General features: G+C 71.4%; 5 protein-coding genes across 5 annotated transcripts; 4 read left to right on the top strand and 1 right to left on the bottom strand.

Moving 5' to 3' along the window:
- The first annotated feature begins 28 nt into the window (after nucleotides 1–28).
- HSD17B8 (hydroxysteroid 17-beta dehydrogenase 8) lies at nucleotides 29–2,744 on the top strand. The gene is made up of 9 exons (XM_067313843.1): nucleotides 29–82; nucleotides 457–650; nucleotides 735–851; nucleotides 959–1,054; nucleotides 1,186–1,271; nucleotides 1,400–1,484; nucleotides 1,611–1,653; nucleotides 1,776–1,850; nucleotides 2,641–2,744. The coding sequence occupies exons 1-9, from the start codon at nucleotides 37–39 to the stop codon at nucleotides 2,655–2,657; spliced, it is 759 nt and encodes a 252-aa protein (XP_067169944.1). The 5' UTR covers nucleotides 29–36; the 3' UTR covers nucleotides 2,658–2,744.
- A 1,924-nt stretch (nucleotides 2,745–4,668) lies between these two features.
- On the top strand, nucleotides 4,669–7,227 carry RING1 (ring finger protein 1). Its single transcript, XM_067313800.1, has 7 exons — nucleotides 4,669–4,797; nucleotides 4,935–5,022; nucleotides 5,536–5,696; nucleotides 5,777–5,992; nucleotides 6,097–6,402; nucleotides 6,842–7,010; nucleotides 7,089–7,227. The coding sequence occupies exons 2-7, from the start codon at nucleotides 4,945–4,947 to the stop codon at nucleotides 7,188–7,190; spliced, it is 1,032 nt and encodes a 343-aa protein (XP_067169901.1). The 5' UTR covers nucleotides 4,669–4,797; nucleotides 4,935–4,944; the 3' UTR covers nucleotides 7,191–7,227.
- Nucleotides 7,228–8,343: 1,116 nt separating this feature from the next.
- Nucleotides 8,344–9,780, top strand: LOC106496887 (RLA class II histocompatibility antigen, DP alpha-1 chain-like). Its single transcript, XM_067313812.1, has 4 exons — nucleotides 8,344–8,485; nucleotides 8,791–9,114; nucleotides 9,224–9,505; nucleotides 9,588–9,780. The coding sequence occupies exons 1-4, from the start codon at nucleotides 8,422–8,424 to the stop codon at nucleotides 9,770–9,772; spliced, it is 855 nt and encodes a 284-aa protein (XP_067169913.1). The 5' UTR covers nucleotides 8,344–8,421; the 3' UTR covers nucleotides 9,773–9,780.
- Nucleotides 9,781–9,813: 33 nt separating this feature from the next.
- Nucleotides 9,814–14,612, bottom strand: VPS52 (VPS52 subunit of GARP complex). Its single transcript, XM_067313890.1, has 20 exons — nucleotides 14,483–14,612; nucleotides 14,314–14,404; nucleotides 13,421–13,473; nucleotides 13,259–13,334; nucleotides 13,067–13,134; nucleotides 12,803–12,978; nucleotides 12,574–12,724; nucleotides 12,406–12,506; nucleotides 12,173–12,305; nucleotides 12,038–12,095; nucleotides 11,776–11,909; nucleotides 11,530–11,685; nucleotides 11,341–11,459; nucleotides 11,110–11,233; nucleotides 10,941–11,036; nucleotides 10,706–10,813; nucleotides 10,538–10,603; nucleotides 10,326–10,437; nucleotides 10,123–10,241; nucleotides 9,814–10,037 (listed from the first exon to the last, which is right to left on the bottom strand). Exons 1-20 carry the CDS (start codon nucleotides 14,561–14,563, stop codon nucleotides 9,891–9,893), a joined length of 2,169 nt encoding a protein of 722 aa, XP_067169991.1. The 5' UTR covers nucleotides 14,564–14,612; the 3' UTR covers nucleotides 9,814–9,890.
- On the top strand, nucleotides 14,603–20,084 carry LOC106494534 (WD repeat-containing protein 46). Its single transcript, XM_067313645.1, has 22 exons — nucleotides 14,603–14,688; nucleotides 14,920–15,018; nucleotides 15,134–15,220; nucleotides 15,323–15,424; nucleotides 15,517–15,608; nucleotides 15,697–15,768; nucleotides 16,366–16,534; nucleotides 16,628–16,723; nucleotides 16,819–16,899; nucleotides 17,468–17,580; nucleotides 17,681–17,768; nucleotides 17,847–17,908; nucleotides 17,998–18,102; nucleotides 18,178–18,328; nucleotides 18,418–18,553; nucleotides 18,642–18,741; nucleotides 18,826–18,979; nucleotides 19,052–19,199; nucleotides 19,280–19,374; nucleotides 19,480–19,575; nucleotides 19,664–19,777; nucleotides 19,900–20,084. The coding sequence occupies exons 1-22, from the start codon at nucleotides 14,686–14,688 to the stop codon at nucleotides 20,005–20,007; spliced, it is 2,271 nt and encodes a 756-aa protein (XP_067169746.1). The 5' UTR covers nucleotides 14,603–14,685; the 3' UTR covers nucleotides 20,008–20,084.
- The last annotated feature ends 146 nt before the right edge of the window (nucleotides 20,085–20,230 follow it).

The following is a 20,230-nucleotide window of genomic DNA, read 5'->3' as shown; positions in this document are numbered from 1 at the left end:
CCGGGTGCGGCGCCCCGCCCCCCCCGCAGTGTCGTCATGGGCTCCGCGGGGCGCCTGAGCGCGGTGCTCGCGCTGGTCACAGGTGGCGCCGGGGGGGGGGGACGGACCCCACGTGGGGCGGGGATCCCCTGTGACGTGGGCCTGGGGGGGAGGGAGGGGAACGCCGGGCAGTGGGCCCACGGGATCCCCTGTGACGTGGAGGCTGGGGGAGGGGGGAAAGGGGGAAGCCCCGGGAGGTCACGTGGGGTGCTGCGGGGTGGGTGGGGGGTCCCCGTGACGTGTGGGGCAGGGCAACATCCCCCCCCATGGGTGCAGAGGGCCCATACGGGGTGCTGCAGGGTGGGTGGGGGGTCCCCGTGACGCGTGGGGCAGGGTGTCAACCCCCATGTTGGGTGTCCCCGGGGGGGGGGGGGATGACGACCCCCCCCCACCCCGTGACGGGGCACCCCGGCGCAGGGGGCGGCGGTGGCATCGGGGGCGCCGTGTGCGCCCGCCTGGCCCGCGAGGGCGCCCGCGTGGCCGTGGCCGACGGGGACGCGGCGGCGGCGGCGGCGGTGGCCTCGCGCCTGGCCCGCGCCGGCGAGCACGCGGCTTTCGGCGCCGACGTCGCCTCGGCGCCCGCCGTGGCCCACCTCGTGGCCGACGTCCAGGTAGAGCTCCCCCCACCCCCCCCCACCCCCCCAAAGAGATTTGGGGGACGCACCCACGCACCCCCCCACGCACCCCCCCGCCAGGCCCATTTCGGGGCGCCCCCCGCCGTGTGCGTGGCCTGCGCCGGCGTCACCCGCGACGCCTTCCTGCTGCGCCTCTCCGAGGGCGACTTCGACGAGGTGCTGCGGGTCAACCTCAAGGTATTTTTTTGGGTGGGGGGCAGATTTAGGGGAGGGGGGGGGACACCCATGACCCCCCCCCACCCCACCCTGGTCCCGTTGTCCCCCCCTTTTCCCGCGGCGCGCAGGGCACCTTCCTGGTGACGCAGGCGGTGGCGCGGGCGCTGGTGGAAGCCGGGGCGCCGGGCGGCTCCGTCGTCACCGTGGGCAGCGTGGTGGGCAAGGTGAGCTGCGAGCTTCCTCCCACACGGTGCCCTGCGGGGGGGGGGGAACCATTTTAAAGTGTGGGGGGGGGGCTGCGAGCTTCCTCCGCACAGTGCCGTGCCCCCCCCCTTAATTCCCCCCCCCCCCGCAGGTGGGCAACCTGGGCCAGGCGAACTACGCGGCGGCCAAGGCCGGCGTCGAGGGGCTCACCCGCACTTGCGCCAAGGAGTTGGCCAGGTGGGGCCCAAGGGGGGGTGGGGGGGGGGGTTGGGGGTGTCCCCCCCCCCAAAAAAATGCGGGGACACCCCCCCGTGGAGAAGGGGGGGGGTCTGACCCCCCCCCCCACCCCCCGAAACGCGGCCCAGGTTCGGGATCCGCTGCAACGCGGTGCTGCCGGGCTTCGTCGCCACCCCCATGACGGCCAAGGTGCCCCCCAAGGTGCTGCAGAAGGTAACGGCGGGGCCGGGGGGGGCCACCGGGAGGGGGGGGCCACCGGGAGGAGGGGGGGGGCCCACCGGGAGGGGGGGGGGCGGCACTGCTGAGGGAAGCTCACAGCCTCACCCCCCCCCCCCGCAGTTCGCAGATCAGGTGCCGCTGGGCCGCCTCGGGGAGCCGCAGGGTGAGTGGGGACATGGGGGGGGGAGACACGCGGGGAAGGGGGGGGGACACGCGGGGAAGGGGGTTGAGCCCCCCCCCCCCGGTGTCACGGCCCCCCGCTGTGTCCCCCCCCCCCCCCCCCAGACGTGGCCGACGTTTGCGCCTTCCTGGCGTCCCCCGAGAGCAGCTACATCACCGGCGCCAGCGTGGAGGTGACAGGTGGGGACCGGCCTGTGTCCCCCCCCCCCCTCCCCGCGGCGGGACACCCCCCCCAGGGTCCCCATCACCCCCCCCTCCGGGGTCCCCGCCCCCTCCCCGCGGTCCCCTCTAGTCCCTGTCACCCCCCAGTGTCCCCATCCCCATTGGGGTCCCTGTCTCCTTCCCAGGGTCCCCCCCAGTCCCTGTTACCCCCCCCCCCAGTGTCCCCATCACCCCCCCAGGGTCCCCCCCCCCGGGTCCCCGTCCCCACTGGGGTCCCTGTCACCCCCCCCCGGGTCCCCTCCAGTCCCCTTCACCCCCCCCAGTGTCCCCATCCCCGTTGGGGTCCCCATCCCCTCCCTGGGGTCCCCTCTGGTCCCTGTCACCCCCCCAGTGTCCCCATCCCCTCCCCAGGGTCCCCTCCAGTCCCTGTCACCCCCCCCCAGTGTCCCCGTCCCCACTGGGGTCCCCATCACCCTCCCCGAGGTCCCCTCCATTCCCCGTCACCCCCCCTCATTTCCCTGTCCCAATTGGGGCCCACATCCCCCCTGGTCCCCGTCATCCCCCTGATGTCCCTGTCCCCATTGGGGTCCCCTCCCCGGTGTCCCTCCAGTCCCCGTCACCCCCCCCCCCAATGTCCCCATCCCCATTCGGGTCCTTGTCACCCCCCCCAATGTCCCCATTGGGGTCCCCTCTGGTCCCAGTCACCCCCCCCTCATTTCCCTGTCCCAATTGGGGTCCCTGTCACCCCCCCAGTGTCCCCATCACCCCCCCCAGTGTCCCCGTCCCCACCGGCCGCCTCTCGTTCCAGGGGGGCTCTTCATGTGACGGCACCGACCCCCCCCCCCGGCGACGACCCCCCCCCCCCACTCTACAAATAAACCCGGCACCGCGCACGTGCGTGGCCCCCCCCTCCCCGAGCCGCCAGTGTCACCTGCTTCGGGGGGGACGGGGACGGGGACACACACGCGGTGGCAGGACGGGGCCGGCGGAGGGACCCGGGGGCCCCCGGGCGGGCAGGCGGCGGCGGCGACGTGCCGCCCTTTCAGCGCCGCATCTCTCGGGGCAACGGCGGCGGCGGCGGCGGGGGGGGGGGGAAGGGGGGGGTCGCGCTGGGTGGCCCCGCTGCGGGGGGGGGGGGGGCGGGTTGTGCCCTATAGAGGCGGGCGGCTCGGCCACCCCCCCCCCAAATCCCACCCCCCCCCTCTCCTCAATCCCTCCCCCCCCCCCTTCCCCCTCCCAGGGGCTTTGTGGGCGAGCGGAGCGGAGCGGACGAGGCGGGCGGGAGCCGCGATGGCGGCGCTCCGGCCACCGTGACCGGCACCGAAATGTGGGGGGGGGGGACGACGGGACACGGTGGGACCCCCGTGGGCAGCGGGACGGGGAAGCGGCACCGGCATCGGGATCGGGCACCGGCGGCTCCTGCCCCGAGCGCCGGCTCCTGATTGTCCAAACGCAATTCTTGTGTGGGCGGCCGAGAGTTGAGTGTGGACGTCGCGAGCCGGAGCTCCCAACCGGCGGCACCGGGGCCCCGGGGCTTCCTACCGACGGCACCGGGGCGGCACCGAGCCCTGGAGCTCCCCACCGACGGCACCGGGGCGGCATCGGGGCAGCAACGAGCCCCGGAGCTCCCAACCGGCGGCACCGGGGCCCCGGGGCTTCCCACCGACGGCATCGGGGCGGCACCGAGCCCCGGGGCTCCCAACCGGCGGCACCGAGCCCCGGAGCTCCCTACCGACGGCACCGGGGCAGCACCGAGCCCTGGAGCTCCCCACCGACGGCAGCGGGGCGGCAGCGGGGCAGCACCGACCCCCGGAGCTCCCCACCGGCAGCACCGGGGCGGCACCGAGCCCCGGGGCTCCCCACCGGCGGCACCGGGGCAGCACAGACCCCCGGAGCTCCCTAGCGACGGCACCGGGCCGGCACCGACCCCCGGTGCTCCCTACCGACGGCACCAACCCCCCGGAGCTCCCTAACGGCAGCACCGGGGCAGCACCGAGCACCAGGGCTCCCCGCCGACGGCACCGGGGCAGCACCAACCCCCAGAGCTCCCTACCGGCAGCACCGAGCCGGCACCGAGCCCCGGGGCTCCCCGCCGACGGCACCGGGGCGGCACCGACCCCCCTGGAGCTCCCCGCCGACGGCACCTGGGCAGCACCGAGCCCCGTAACCCCCCGCCGACGGCACCGGGGCGGCACCAACTCCCGGGGCTCCCCGCCGACGCCCCCCCCCCCCCGTCCTTGCCCCCTGCCGTGACCTCTGCCCTTTGACCCGCCCTCCCCGGTGACCCCCGGTGCCCTCGGCAGGTGGCTCCGGGGGGGGGAGGGGGGCGGACTCCCCCCCCTCCGCGGGACCCCGCCGCTGGGATCGCCCCGCCCCGCCCCAGCCGGGACCCCTCATTGGCCGAAGGGGCGGGGCGCAACATGTGGGGGGGGAAAGAGCGCTGACGCCCTCTGATTGGCTAATGGCAAAACTCCCTATGAACCCCATTGGCTGGCGGGACTTGCGGGAGAAATCCCCGCCTCTTGATTGGCTATCGGGGAGGCTGATTGGCCGGGGGGGACGTCCAGCACGTGGGGGGGGGAGCAGGGAGCTTTGGGGGGGAACCCGGGGCCCCGCGAGGGTCGGGGGGGACCCGGCAGCTCCGCGCCCCCCCCCATAACCCCCGCGGCCCTTGCAGCGGGCCCCGGGAGAGGGAGGGGGGGCGCTGTGTGGTCCCTGCCCGTACAAAGGCCCCTCTCCCGGGCCTCACGGGCGCCCCCCCCCCCCGCCGCCGTGACGGAGCGGGTGACGTCACGAGCTGAGCACGGACGGGCGGAGGGGAGGGGGGAGACGCGTGACGCCACGAGACGGGCGAGCAGGAAGTGACGCCGCGGGAGCTCGCCAGGCGCCGCCCCCTCCCCAAAGTGGAAGGAAGAGGGAGGGGGGGAAAAAAAACACCTTGTTTGTGTCGCCGCGACCGAGAGGGGTGAGAGGGGGGCGGGACCGGGCGGCGGGGGGAGGCCCGGCACCCCCGGCGGCGGCGGTGGGAAGGGGGGGGGTGCTGCGGCAGGGCCCCCCCCCCGGTGACCACCTCCCCCCCCCCCTCCATCCCCTCCCCTGCAGAGCCCCCGCCATGGCCACCCCCGCCAACGCGCAGAGCGCCAGCAAGACCTGGGAGCTGAGTCTCTACGAGCTGCACCGCACGCCGCAGGTGAGCCGCGCCGCCGGGACACCGGGGGAAGGGGGGGGGGGGTCCCCGTGCCGGGGACACCGGGTGGCAACCGGGGGGGGGGTCCCCATGCCCGGGACACCATCCTGTCCCCGGCACCCCCGGGGGGGGGATTCCCGTGCCCGGGACACCGGTCAGCACCCAGCACCCCCGGGAGACCGGGCAGAGCAAGGTGTCCCCACGCTGGGGACGGCATCCCATCACCGAGACCTCGGGGGGGCCAATGTCCCTGCGCTGGGGACCGTGTCCTGTCACCGGGATGCCAGAGGAGGGGGGCTAAGGCAGAGGGTGGGGGGTCCTCACACTGGGGACAACGTCCTGCCCCCCCCCCCCCCCCAGTCCCCAGGGGAGCCAGACACAGAGGGGTGTCCCCATGCCGGGGTGGGGGACAGCGTCCCGTCCCCCCAGTCCACCAGGGGGGACAGCAGTGTCCCCACGCCGGGGGGGGGGACACCCCGGCCGCACGCCCACGCCGCCTCGGCCCGGCGCCCGCAGGAAGCCATCATGGACGGGACGGAGATCGCGGTGTCGCCGCGCAGCCTCCACAGCGAGCTCATGTGCCCCATCTGCCTGGACATGCTCAAGAACACCATGACCACCAAGGAGTGCCTGCACCGCTTCTGCTCCGACTGTATCGTCACCGCGCTGCGCAGCGGGTAGGGAGGCGTGCGGCGGGGCGGGGGGGGGGTGGCTTCCCCCCATAACCGGCTTTTCCCCCCCCAACCCCGCGCACCAGGAACAAGGAGTGCCCCACGTGCCGCAAGAAACTCGTCTCCAAGCGCTCGCTGCGGCCCGACCCCAACTTCGACGCACTCATCTCCAAGATCTACCCGAGCCGCGACGAGTACGAGGCGCACCAGGACCGCGTGCTGGCCAAGCTCAGCCGCCTGCACAACCAGCAGGCGCTCAGCAGCAGCATCGAGGAAGGCCTCAAGATGCAGGCGATGCACAGGTGGGGAGGGGGCCTTTGGGGACCCCCCCATCCATCCGCAGCGGCACCCCGAGTGGTTCAAGCGGCGTCCCGGAACCGACCGCCGCGTCCTTCCCTCCCCTCAGGGCGCAACGGGTGCGGAAGCTGCACCAGGAGTCGGACAACACGACGTTCAGCGGCGGGGAGGATAATTGCGACAGCCGCTCGCACCTCAGCAACGCTTCGGCTCCCAGTCACCCCGAGGCTGGGCCCAGTCGCAAACGGTCTCGCGCTTCCGACGATTCCGGACCGGATCCCGATCCCGAAACCTCGCACGAAGGCGGGGGACGTGGCAGTCCCGAACCGGGCACGGAGCCGGGCAGCAGCGAGATCGAGCTCGTTTTCCGCCCGCACCCTCTCCTGGTGGAGAAGGGCGAGTATTCGCAGACCAGGTGAGGGCAGGGGATCTCCTGCCCTCGTGGAAGCGCAGGCAGAGCGGGATTCGTGCCCCCCTCCGGCATAGCCGGGGTGGGATCCGAATCCAGACCCACAGACCTGGTGCCACCCTGTGCACTGTCCCTAGCTGAGGGGCAGCAGTGGCCCACGGGAAAGGGTTGTTACCCCCAGCGTCACTGCCAAACACCGACTGTTCCTCATCCCCCCCCGCCGTCACAGACACCCCGTGGCTCCCACATTTTTGCCTTGGGGGGGGATCTGGGCATCCCTGACTCAGGACAGAGCCTTGGATGCTCCTCTTTGAGTCACGTCCCCACGTTGGTGGCCCCCCAGCTTGGACGAGGCGCATCCCCAGCCCACCTTACAGGCACCAGGGCTGCCTCCCCCCTCGGTGACACAGAAGGGGGTTCACGTTCGTCCCCACCTTACCCGCAGGTACGTGAAGACTACGGCCAACGCTACGGTGGACCACCTGTCCAAATACCTGGCGCTGCGCATCGCGCTGGAGGAGGCACCGGCGCCGGGCCCCGAGGCAGCGGGGCTGGAGGACGTGAGCGAGAAGCAGTACACCATCTACATCACCACGGCTGGCGGCGCCTTCACGGTACGGGACGGGGAAGGGGCTGGGGGGGGACGTGGGGGGGAAGGAGCGGGGTGCTACATGCCCGTGTCCCTCGCGCAGACCCTCAACGGTTCCCTCACGCTGGAGCTGGTGAACGAGAAGTACTGGAAGGTCAGCAAGCCGCTGGAGCTCTACTACGCGCCCACCAAGGAGCAGAAGTAGGGGCCGCCCCCCCCCCCGCCACCCCGGGGCGCCCCCCTCTCCCCCCCCCCCCCCCCGCGCGGACTCGCAGCCTGCCGGGACGGGGGGGGAAGCGGTGCGGGGGGGAGCCGGGCGGCTCTCGCTGTCTCTCATGAAGGCGTTTCCATCTCTGAAGGGTCGGCATGAGGCTGCTGCTTGCGCCGGAGCGGGGCCGCACCGCTGCCGCCGCCGTCGTCGCCGCCTCAGCGCGCTGAGGGGGGCGGGAAAGGGCGGGAAGCGCTGAGGGAGGCGGCGCGAGGGAGGCAGCGGCCACCTGAGGAAGGGGGGGAGGGGTAACGGGCAGCGCCTCACGGCTGCTGAGGGGCGCGGGGGGGGGGGGGAGGGGGCGGGGCGAGCTAACGGTCAGCTGAGGGGCGGGGCCACCTAGCGGTCACCTGAGCGTGTGCGGGAGGGGGGCGGGGCGACTTAACGGTCACCTGGATGCAAGGGGCGGGGCCGCCTAACGGACACCCGGGTGTGAGGGGCGGGGCCTCCTAACGGTCACCTGGCCGCGAGGGGCGCAGCGACCTAACGGACACCCTGGTGTGAGGGGCGGGGCCTCCTAACGGTCACCTGGCCACGAGGGGCGGGGCCACCTAACGGACACCCGGGTGTGAGGGGTGAGGGGTGGGGCCACCTGACAGTCACCTGGATGTGCACGGGGGGGCGGGGCGACCTAACGGACACCCGGGTGTGAGGGGTGAGGGGCGGGGCCACCTAACGGTCACCTGGCCGCGAGGGGCGGGGCCCCCTAACGGTCCCATGCGCACGCGCGTGGTGTGGGGGGGGGTCGTGACCCAACGGCCGCCCGGTGGGCAGCAACGGTCAGTAACGGTCACTGGGGGGCGCGGGGGAGCCGCGGAGGCGGCAGCGCCGCCGACCAGCCCCCCCGGTAGCGGCCGTCACCGCGGGGCTTCGGCCCCACCGCCCGCCTGGGGCGCCGCCGCAGGGCTCGGAGCGGCGGGGGCCTCCCACACCCGCTGCCTCGCGTGGAGATGGCCGCGTCCACGCAGCGTTTCCCCCCACACACGCACCCCCCCCCAATCCACCCACACCAAGGCGTTCAGCAGCCGCGCGCCCAGCACCACTTCCCCCGGTAACAGCCGCGTCCGCGGCGGGAACGTCCCCTATTTGCCCAAGGCACCGGGTCGAGGGTAGGTCCCGCTCCCGGCTCCCCCTCCGGAAGCGTCTCCTCCCCGGGTGGGGAAAGGCGATGGCCGGAGGACGAGGAGCCGTGCTGGCCCTCTTGGCCCTGCTGGCCGTCGGGGTGGCCCAAGGTAGGTGCAGCGCCAGTGGGGTGACGGCGCGGGGTGACATAAAGCACCTTAAGCTTTATGGGAAGGGTGGGAAGGGGATGGGGACCCTGGAGGAAGGAAGAGGAAGAAGGGGGACGCGAGCGAGCACCCGCAGCTGCTGCAGGGCCCCCAAAATCACCCTGCTGTTATACCGGGGGGTCCCACCGCCGCTTCCCCCCACCCTGCCCCAAAGCAGGGCAAACCCCATGTACCCCAACCCCTCTCAGGGGGGGTCCCCAAGCCCCCCAGGGCCCCCAAACCGTTTCCGTACATCCTCCGTTCGCCAGCCATAAAGGAGCAGAGGGACCGGCGTCCCCAGCGCCCGGCTGGTTTTCCCGTCCCCCTCTACCCAGCGGGAAAGCTGCTCTCCCAGGCCGCCTTCTACCAGTGGGCGGTTTCGCCCCCCAGCGAAGCGGGGCAGGTCGCCGTGGGGCTCGACGCGGACGAAATCCTCCACGTGGACCTCGGCGCCAGGCGAGCGGTGTGGCGCCTGCCCGCTTTCGCCACGTTGGCCGCCTTCGAGGCGCGGGAAGCGCTGCACGACCTCGCCGGGCTCCGGAAAGCCATGGAGATGTTGATGGCCACGTCCAACCGCACAAGCGCCCGGAACGGTACCAGCTGGAGCAGCTGCTCCCTTTCCCAGCCTGGTTCATGGAGCAGGGTGGGGGGATACAAACGGGGGGTCCGGGATGCGCTGACTCCCCCCTGATGTCCCCTCAGTGCCCCCTGAGGTGAGAGTGTTCCCCGAGGACCCCGTGGAGCTGGGGGAACCCAACGTCCTCATCTGCTTTGCCGACAAGTTCTCCCCCCCCGCGCTCAACGTCACGTGGCTGAAGAACGGGCACGAGGTGGTGGACGGTGTCACCGAGACCATCTCCTACCCGCGCCAGGACCACACCTTCCGCAAGTTCTCCTACCTGCCCTTCGTCCCCACCCGGGGCGACTCCTACGACTGCCGCGTGGAGCACTGGGGGCTGCCCGAGGCCCTCCTGAAGCACTGGGGTGAGCGCGGGGACCCGGACGCCTGGGTCCCTTCTCCTCGTGGTGGCCAGGAGCTCAGGGTCTCGCCCTCGTCTCCCCGCAGAGCCCCAGGTGCCACCCGCCGCGTCCGAGAGCGCCGAGACCCTGGTGTGCGCCCTGGGCCTGGCCGTGAGCATTGCGGGCACCATCGTGGGCATCGTCCTCATCGTCAGCGCAGAGTTGATGGTCACCACCACCACCACCACCACCTCCTCCCGGCGCGCTCGCAGCTTTTGGCAACGGCAATAAAGCGCCGCCCCCCCCCGAACCCGTTTCACGCGTGGCCGGGCTGAACTTCAACCACCAAGAGGAGCTTTACTGTCCCCGCCGGAGCGCCGGCGGACAACACGCGGAGCGCCGGAACCCCCTAGAAGTTGGGCTTGTGCTTCTTGAGCTCCACCATGAGGTGGTGGATGTTGATGAGCTCGGTGCGGGCGGGGAGGGCGCGCAGCGGCGGCTGCGACAACACCTTGTGGAAGCGGTGGTAGTACTGGATCAGCTGCGTCAAGGCGCCCTGGAGGGGGGGGACAGAGGGGGGGGGATGTCAGGCACCTTGGGGGGACGTCCCGGGTGCTGCCCCCACCACCCCGCCGCCTCACCTGGATGATGCTGGTGCCGTTCTTGAAGTTACTGAAGGACCTCATGACGTCCTGGCTGAGGGACTCCACGGCCGCCTTCCACGTGCTGGAGAAGCCGCGCACCAGCTGCGTCACCCGGGCTGCGGCGGGGGATAGGAGGGCGGGGGGTGAAACCGGGTGTCCCCCCCCACCCGGCGTCCCCACCGCCACCGCGGCCACCTCACCCTCCTCCCCGCGCAGCCGCTCCAGCTGCCCTTTCTCGATGAGCGCCTCCGACTCCTTGACGAAGGCGATCATCCCTCCGAAGGGCGGCGAGAGGATCTCCTCGATGAACTCCTGCGGCGACACCACCGTTGAGGCCCCCCCCTGTCCCCCAGGTGCCCCCCCCCGGGGCCACCCGCAGCCCCCCCCCCCTCCCCCCATGGGCGCACCTCACCTGGGTGCGGGCCGAGAGCAGCTGCTGGAAGCCCTCCACCTCCTTGCTCTCCTCCACCGCCCGCTCCTGGAGAAGACACCGGGGTGTTGGGGGCCCCAGGGTGCCGGTTAAGCGGGTGGGGGGCCACCCCCCCACCCTGCCCCCCCCACCCCGGGGTTTGCTCGTTACCATGAGGACGCCCAGCATCATGTCGTAGTTGTTAATGAGGAAGATGAGCTGCTCCTTGCGGGAGGAGAACTCGGCGGCCACCCGTAGCACGAAGTTCTCCACCTCCACCTGCGTTGGGGAAGGGGGGGAAAGCAGGGCGCCGGGGTCACCTGGGCCCCCTTCCCTGCCCCCCACCCGGACTCCTGGGCCCCTGGGGGGGGCGGCCGCGTGTCCCCCCTCCCCGCCCACCCCCTACCTGCAGCTGCCCCAGCAGCGCGTGGGTCCTCTCGTTGGGGAAGGTCTGGTTGATGCTGACGATGGCGGAGGAGAACTCGGCGTAGCGCCGGGTGATCTGCGGGGCGGCAGCGCCGGGTGAGGTTGTCCCCTTGTCCCGTCCCGTCCCACCCCACCCCACGGCCTCTTACGTAGTGGGGCCGGGTGTCGAGGAAGCCCAGCTTCTGCGGATCCGTGTTCTGGATGCTCTGGATGTTCAGCTCCAAGATGTGCTCGAAACGAGGCCACAGGATCTCCAGCAACGTCTCCCAGTACCTGCGGCGGAGCCCGGCCGGACGCCTGGATCCTTCCCGGCTCCAGAGAACCTCCCACGGGACCCACCTCGGCTCCCCCCACCACCCCGCCGTCCCCTCCCCGCTCACTTGTCCACGGCGGGGATGTTGCGCTTGGCCATGATGGCCCTGAAGCGCAGCACGATGTGGATGCAGAGGAAGACGGCGATGCTGTCGTAACAGTCGCCCGCGTAGGCGTCCATGTGTTTCTGCGCGGGGCGGGGCCGTCAGCGGCGTGGGACGCCACCCCCGGTCACCCCCGGCCACCGCCCGGCTCACCAGGAACATGGCCAACGTCTTGCCCATGACGGCGTTGAAGAGGTCCTGGGCGCTGGGTCCCGTCACCATGAAGAAGTCGCAGAGGAAGAGGTACTCGCGGCAGCTGTTGTCCAGCAGGGCGTAGTGCTGGCTGCGGAACAGCGACTCGAAGGGGTACTACAGGCGGACGGACAGGCGGACGGACAGGCGTCAAGGGCAGCACGGACCCAGCCGCTCCCCCCACCCGCCGGATCCTCGCTCGCCCACCCGCACGTCGCTCTTCTGGGCCGCGTGGGGCACGATGATGGGTCCCTCCAGCTCGGCCGCCCCGATGACGGAGCCCCGGTTGCCCAACGTGAAGATGGTGTTGCGGTTCTTCAGCGACGGCTTGGAGAAGAAGCGTGGCCGAGGCGGGCGGTCAAGGGAACAACGGGGTGGGGGTGCCCGCCACCCCCCCAAACCCCCTCCACCACCACCACCACCTCCCCAAACCCCACCACCACCACCGCGTGCGCCCGGCGCAGGATATCTTTCTTGGCCGTGTCCTCCACGCCCATGAGGTCGTCCTTCTCCGCCACCTCCTCGTACTGCGGGGGCAGAGACGGGGCTCAGCGCCGGAGCTCAGCGCCGGCACGGCGGCCCACCGCCTCGCCCCAGGTCCCACCTGGATCTTCATGAGGCGGCTGGTGTAAGACTTGAAGTAGGACAGGTAGATCTTGCTCATGGTCTCCACGTACTGCTCCCGCAGCTCCTGCGCCACGGCCCGCTCGTTGCCCAGCAGGAACTGGTAGAAGAACCTGCCGGGATGAGGTCCAACGGGTGGGGGACAGTGAGACGGCGGTGGGGGGGGGACGGCACCCCACAGGACACCCCCTTTTCCTTCTCCACTGCGCCCACCTGTACTTGAGCAAGGCGTTCTGCGGGATCTGGTAGTTGGTCATGGGCTTGCGGAAGGAGTAGATCTTCTGCAGGACGAACTCGCGGATCTTGGTGACGGCCTAGGAGGGACCGAGCGGCGTCAACGGGGGGTCCCCGTCCCACTGCCCGCGGCCACCCACAGCTCACCTTAACCTTGAGCTTCTCCAGAACGTGCTGCACGTCGGCGCAGGCCATGGTCTCCCTGAACGCCTGCTCCTTCACGTAGTTGATCTTGCTGTTGAGCTCGTGCAGCTGCTCCAGAAACTCCTGCTCCGTCACCGGCGCCTCCAGGATGGTGCTGCGGCGACGGGCGAGTCAGGAGAACATCACAAGGGGTCCAGGAGCCACCTCCGCCGTCCCCAAGCCCCCGTCCCACCTGATCATGGTGGCTGGCACCACCAGCTCGTCCACCAGCTGGCTGAGCTGGCTGCGCACAGCTTGGCGGTTCTTGAGGCGCAAGTTCATGGCCACCGACTGCTCCTGCAGCGTCTGGATCTCGGAGCTGATGCTGCTCAGGTCGCACTGGAAGGCGCTGAGCATCTGCTCCATGCGCTGCGGGCGACGGCACGGGGACGTCACCACCCCCCTGCCACCGCCGCGGCGATGCGTCCCCCCACCCTGTCCCCTCGATGGTTCTCACCTCCAGAATGGCATCGCAGGCGGTGATCTGGTTGTGCAACGAGGCGATGTTCTCGCTCTCCTTGATGTCTAGGGTGGCAGATAAGGCAAGAGGGACGTGGGGACACGTGTGGGTGGCACCGGGGACATGTGTGCATGTGTGTGTGTGTCCCCCTCCTCTTCCTCCTCCCTGCCGTCCCTTCCTAAAGGATACAGTCCCGAATCGAGGCGCGCTCCACTTCCTGCAGCTCCAGCTCCACCTGCTTGGAGTACTGCCGCAGGTCCACGCCCTGCGGGGGACACTGGCCCGTCACCCGCGTCCCCGCCTGCGGGGTAGGGGGGGACACGGGGGACGTTACGGGGACGGGGGACTCACCGTTTTCAGGGCTTCCTGCACCAGCGCGTCCTCCAGGTTGGCCTGGATGTGAACTGGGAAAGGGGGCAGCGGCCGCGTGTCACCCCCGGGGTCCCCTGCGGCCCCGCGCCGTCCCCTCCCTCGTCCCCCCCCAGGCCACCCCGTGTCCCCTTCTACTGTCCCCTCCTGGCTCCCGCTGCGGGGATCCCCCTGTTCTCCCACACCAGTCCCACAAAAGGTCTCTGTGTCCCCTCTACTGTCCCCTCACGTCCCCCAATAGTGGGGGGCTGTGTCCCCTTGCTGTCCCCCCCCAGTGTCCCCATGTCCCCCCATACCAGGTTGCCATGTCACCTTGCTGTTCCCCTGCAGTATCCCTGTGTCCCCTGATACTGGATCACCATGTCCCCTCACTGTCCCCCCACAACATCCCCGTGTCCACCCATACCGGGTCACCACATCCCCTCACTGCCCCCCCCCGTGTCCCCAAATCCCCTAATACCGGATCATCGTGTCCCCTCGCTGTCCCCCCCACAGTGTCCCCGTGTCCCCCCACACCAGGTCGCCATGTCCCCTTGCTGTCCCCCCACAGTGTCCCCCTGTCCCCCCCCACAGTGTCCCCATATCCCCTAATACCGGGTCATCATGTACCCTTGCTGTCCCCCCCACAATGTCCCCGTGTCCCCTGATACCAGGTCGCCGTGTCCCCTCACTGCCCCCCCCACACCAGGTCGCCATGTCCCCTTGCTGTCCCCCCACAGTGTCCCCCTGTCCCCCCCCCACAGTGTCCCCATGTCCCCCGATACCGGGTCGCTGTGTCCCCTCGCTGTCCCCCCCCCAGTATCCCTGTGTCCCTTGATGCCAGGTCGCCGTGTCCCCTCGCTGTCCCCCCCACAGTGTCCCCGTGTCCCCCGCACCGTCCACTTCGTCCAGGATAAACTCCTCCGCGGCCAGGTCCAGCTCGGCCTCCGCCAGGCCCAGCTCCAGCGGCGGCTCCTCGCTGGGGGCCTGCGGCAAACCGGGCGGCTCAAGACCGGGACGAACCGGCACCGGCACCGAGGAGCGACGCCGGGAGCAGGCACCTACCGCACCGCCGCCGCCGCCTCCCTCCTCCTCCTCCTCGGCCGCCCGCAGCCCCAGCGGCTCCGCGGCGCCCGGCGCCGCCATGGCCGCTCCCGCCCCACCGCCAGTCACGTGACGACGGCGGCGCCGCGGAAGCCGCGCCGCCCGCGTGACGTCACTTCCGCCGTCTCTTCCGGCGGGGTCCTCAGAGCGCAGCGGTCGCAGACATGGTGGGTGCGGGCGGTATCGGCCGCCATCGGCGGCGCGGGGGGTCGGAGCGGGCGGTTCCCGCGGCCTGTGGGACCTGGCGGGAGGGACCCGGGCTGTGGGGGGAAGGTCGGGCCCGGTTTGCCCGTTTGGGCACCCCGAGGAAAGGGCCGGGATGGGGGGGGGGGGAGGACACGGCGGCGACACCGTCCCCCCGCCCCCCCCCCCCGTGACCGTCCCCGCGTCCCCCGCAGTCTCTCGTCATACCCGAGAAGTTCCAGCACATCCTGCGGGTGCTGAACACCAACATTGACGGACGGCGGAAAATCGCCTTCGCCATCACCGCCATCAAGGTGAGGGGGGCCGGCAACGGTGAGGGGGGACACGCGACACCGGCCCAGCAGTGGCCCCGGGGGACACCCGCGTCCCCAAGCCCGCCCTGACCTCTGTCCCCGTCCCCCCTGCCAGGGCGTGGGGCGCCGCTACGCGCACGTGGTGCTGAGGAAAGCCGACATCGACCTCACCAAGCGGGCGGGCGAGCTCACGGAGGATGAGGTGGGTCCCGGGGCAGCGTAACGGGGTGATGGTGGGGGAGGATTTGGGGAGGGCCGGGGGCCCTCGGGAGGGGTCCTAACGCCTCGGCCCGGCTCCCCACAGGTGGAGCGCGTCATTACGATCATGCAGAACCCGCGGCAGTACAAGATCCCCGACTGGTTTCTCAACAGGCAGAAAGACGTTAAGGACGGGAAGTACAGCCAGGTGAGGGGGACAACGGGGGTGGCCAAGCGCAGGACGGGGCGGCCGGTCACCCGCTGGGGAGGTCACCGAGTCCTTCCCGATTCTCCCTGCAGGTGCTGGCCAACGGGCTGGACAACAAACTCCGCGAGGACTTGGAGCGGCTGAAGAAGATCCGGGCACATCGAGGCCTGCGTCACTTCTGGGGGTGAGGAAGAGGAGGGGGGACGCAGTGGAGGGGGGGGACGTGCTGGGCCGGGCCGGGCCGGCTCCCTAACGCCTGCTCTCCCCCGCAGGCTGCGCGTGCGAGGCCAGCACACGAAGACCACCGGCCGCCGGGGCCGCACCGTGGGCGTCTCCAAGAAGAAGTAACCTGCGGCCGGCACGCAATAAAGCACCGTTTCTCACCGCGGCTGTCTCCTGCGTGTGTGCCTGTCCTGGCGGGGGGTGGCTGCGCCTGGGGTGGGGGCCTCGCACGAGGATGGGGGCGTTGCACAAGCGTGTGCACGGGGGGCAGCGCGAGCCTCGGCCAGAGCCTCGTGCGGGGACGTTCACGAGGGAGCGGGACTTTGGGGTGCGCCGTGGGTGCCCTGTGCAGGGTGGGCAGCACCCTCGTTGCTCTGGTGTGCAAGCCCCGCCCACCTGTTGTCACTAGTGTTTGGGTGCCGCCTGCTTGCCCTCAACAAACATGGCCGTGCTCATTTACTGAGCTACCCTGCTACCCTCAAGAAACATGGCTGCTTTCACCTCCCCCAGCCACCCGGCTTCCCTTAACAAACATGGCCGCACTTGCGTTCTCCAGCTGCCGGGCCGCCCTCAACAAACATGGCCGTGCTGCCGTTCTCCAGCCGCCGGGCTGCCCTCAACAAACATGGCCGCTCTACCGGTCTCTATCTGCCCGGCCGCCCTCAACAAACATGGCGGCGCTCACCTCCCCCGGCCCCGCCCTTTGGCCCGCCCCTTAGAGGGCAGCCGGCGCGGCCTCAGTCCGGCCTAGGCCCTGATTGGCCCCGCTCCGCGGCTCCGCGCCTTCTGATTGGCTGCGGCGCGCACGTCCCGGAACAGCGGAGCGGTGACGGCACGTGGCGGCGGATGGCGGCGGCGGGGAGCGGGGCGCCCCGCGGGGGCCCCACGGTGAGCGGAGGGGGGACACCGGGGGAGGGGGGGCAGCGCGGGGCCGCCTCCCCGGGCCCCCCCCTCACCCCCTGCCTCCCCCCCCCCCCGCAGCCCCGGGACCGGCGGCGGCGGCGCCAGGGGACGCGGCGGAGCCCCGGCGCGGCGGGAGATGGCGAGACGCAGGCAGCCGCCAGGACCGTGTCCGGGGTAGGGCGGGGGGGCGCCGGGGGGGGAGGAGGAGGAGGGGGGGGGGGCCCGGTGCCCCCTCCCGGTGTCACCGCCGGTGTCGCGTGTCTCCGCAGAAGAAGGACCCGTTCCCCGGGCCCGCGCCGCTGCCCCGGCCACGCGTGAAGCGGTTCCTGCGGGGGCCGGAGAAGAAGGAGGTGAAGGAGGGGGGGGAAACGGGGGTCCGGGGGGGGGCAGAGACCGGGGGGGGTCCAGGGGCACTTGGGGGGGTCCCGGGGGTGGCAGATCCAGGGGGGATTTTGGGGGGGGGTCCGAGGAGGGTCAGGGTGGGGGAGGGAGAGGTCGGGGGGGGGGAGAGGTTGGGGGCACGGGGGTATTTGGGACTTCGGGGGGGGTCCCTGGGGGTAACAACAAGGTTTGGGGGGGGCTCTTTGGAGGGGGAATTGGGGGGGGCCAGGATGGTTTGGGGGGAATTGAGGGGGGCTGGGGGGGGTCCTTGGGGGCAACGTGGTCGGGGGGGGGGCTCTTTTTGGGTGGGGATTGGGGGGGCCTGGAGGACGTGGGGGGGGGGATCCAGGGGGACTTGGGGGGTCCCAGGGGTGGCAGATGCAGGGGAGGGGATTTGGGGGGGATCCAGGGAGGATCTGAGAGGAGGATTTGGGGGGGGGGAACAACGACTATGGGAAGAATTAGGGATCCTGGGGGTATTTGGGATTTGGGGAGGGGGTCCCCGACTCACAGCCCCCCCCCCCGCTTGGTGCCCAGCCCCGCGCCAGCAGCCAGCGCCTGCGGAACCACCTGAAGCTGGTGGGACGCCAGGAGGAGCTGGCGGCAGCGCGGGCCGCCCGCCTGGACCTGCTGCTGCCCGAGGAGCCCGGGTGAGTCCCCGCGTCCCCTTGTCCCATCGTCTGTCCCCCTCTGGCCACCCCTCACCTCCTTCCGTGTCCCCCCCCCAACCCACCCACCCACCCGCTGCAGCTTCCTGGAGGCCGATCCCGGCGAGGACACCTGCACCGTGAGCCAGGGCGACATCGCCGCCGCTGTGGATATCGCCAGCGCCGCCAAGGTGGGTCGGGGACATTGGGGACACGTCGGTGACGTCAGGGATGGGATCTCACCCGGCTTCGTTTTTCTTCTCCCGCAGCACTTCGAGCTGAGGTTGGAGCAGTTCGGACCTTACCGGCTGGATTACACCCGTCCCGGACGGTGAGCGCGCGCAAAGTTGGGTGGCCTCTGTCCCTTCCTCACGGCGTCACCCGCCTGCCCCACGGCGTCACCCCGCGCCTCGTCCCCAGGCACCTGCTGCTGGGTGGCCGGCGAGGACACGTGGCCGCGCTGGACTGGCAGACCAAGACCCTGATGTGCGAGATCAACGTGATGGAGACAGTCACGGACGTGGCGTGAGTGCGGGAACAGGGACAGGGACACGGGGACGCGGCGGGGCGCCTGCCACGCTCCCCCTTGTCCCGCCGCAGGTGGCTTCACGCCGAGACCATGTTCGCCGTGGCCCAGCGCCGGTGGCTCTACGTCTACGACAACCAAGGCGTGGAGCTCAACTGCCTCAAGCGCTTCCCCGGCATCTTGCGCATGCAATTCCTGCCCTACCACTTCTTCCTGGCCACGGCGGTGAGCGCCGGGGACGGGCACCCGGACGCCTGGGCCCCTTCCGCGGTGGCGGTGGCAGCGGCGTTGACGCCGTGCTCGCCTCCCCGCAGAGCGAGACGGGCTTCCTGCAGTACCTGGACGTCTCCGTGGGCAAGGAGGTGGCCACCACGTGCACGCGGGGCGGGCGGTTGGCCGTCATGGCCCAAAACCCGGCCAACGCCGTCGTCCACCTGGGACACAGCAACGGTGAGCGCCCGCCGCCGGGTCCCCACCGCCGTCCCCCTCGGTGGCGTCACCCCGCTTCCGACACCCGTTTCCTTCCCGCCCGCTCCAGGCACGGTGACGCTCTGGAGCCCCAACGTGAAGGAGCCGCTGGTGCGGATGCTGTGCCACCGCGGCGCCATCCGGGCGCTGGCCGTCGACCGCTCCGGCACGTGAGTTGCGGGGACTCCGCGAGCCGGGTGACGCATCCGGGGAACCTCGTTTCCGTCCCTTTTTTTTTTTTTCCCGGCCGCCAGGTACATGGCGACGGCGGGGCTGGACCGCAAGCTGCAGCTCTTCGACCTGCGGACGTACCGCCCGCTGCACGCGCTGGTGCTGCCGCAGGGCGCCGCGCACCTCGACTTCAGCCAGCGCGGCTTGCTGGCAGCTGCCTGCGCCGACGTGGTGCAGGTGAGACCCTCTCCCTCCGCGCGCGCCGGTCCCATAAAACGTCCCCAAAAATGTCCCCTTCCCCGCCACCAGGTGTACCGGGAGGCAGCGCGCGAGCTGCCCCGCAAACCCTACCTCTGCCACCGGCTGCCCTTGCCGGCCCATGGCCTCCGCTTCTGCCCCTACGAGGACGTGCTGGGCGCCGGCCACGGCGCCGGCTTCACCAGCCTCCTGGTGCCAGGTAAGAGGGGAGCGGGGACAGACGGACACGGGGGACGGAGGCGCCGCCGGAGCCGCCGACCCGCCGCCGTCCCCCGGCAGGCGCCGGCGAGGCCAATTTCGACGCACTGGAGAACAACCCCTACCGCAGCCGCAAGCAGCGGCAGGAGTGGGAGGTGAAGGCGCTGCTGGAGAAGGTAACGGGGGCAACCACGTGGGAAACGGGGTTCGGGGGGGGGGTCCGACGGGGGCATTGATCACCCCACACCCACCCCCCACACCCGATCCCATCTCGCCACCAGATCCCGGCCGAGCTCATCACGCTGGACCCGACCTGCTTGGACCACGTGGACACGGCCAGCATGGAGCAGAAGCGGCAGGAGAAGATCCAGCGGCTGGTGAGCGAGGGAGACGTCGCTGGCGGGGACGATGACACCGGCGTCGCCCCCGCCGCCGTCTCACCCAGCGTCTCGCCCATCCCCACAGGGCTTCGATCCTCACGCCAAGGCCAAATTCCGGCCGCGGCGCAAGGCCAAGGGCGGCAGCTCGGCCGGCAGCCTGCTGCGGCGCAAGCGCAAGGTGGCCCACGAGGAGCAGCGGGTGCGTTGCGGTTCCTCTCCGCCCCTGACCCCAAAAAACCTCACCCCCCACCCCAAAAAACCTCGCACACTCCCCCCACCCGACCCTTGGGGAGGCCTTCGCCCACCTCTTCCTCCTTCCAGGCCGTCATCCGCCAGAGCGTGGAGCGGCGGGAGCGGCGGGAGAAGGAGAACGCGGCCGCGGTGGTGGCCCCAGCCCGGCGCTCGGCTCTCGACCGCTTCAAGAAGTAGCGGAGGCGCTGGCAGCGCTTCCCACCCCGTTCCCATCCCGTCCCGCTCCGCTATTAAACCTTTCCGGCATCCCGGAATTCCCTCGTTTTATTGCCCGTCCCGGGGCGGAGGGAGGGACACGCGGTGCTGCTGGAGCTGGTCCTTCAAAGGGGGGGTCACAGGTGAGGCCTGGCTTGGGTCTGCGTGGCCACCAGCTCCCGTGGTGGCTGAAGACCACGTATGG

Source organism: Apteryx mantelli, chromosome 32 (assembly GCF_036417845.1).
Source record: "Apteryx mantelli isolate bAptMan1 chromosome 32, bAptMan1.hap1, whole genome shotgun sequence".
Taxonomy (NCBI): Eukaryota; Metazoa; Chordata; class Aves; order Apterygiformes; family Apterygidae; genus Apteryx; species Apteryx mantelli.
This window is presented reverse-complemented; position numbering and strand designations above follow the sequence as displayed.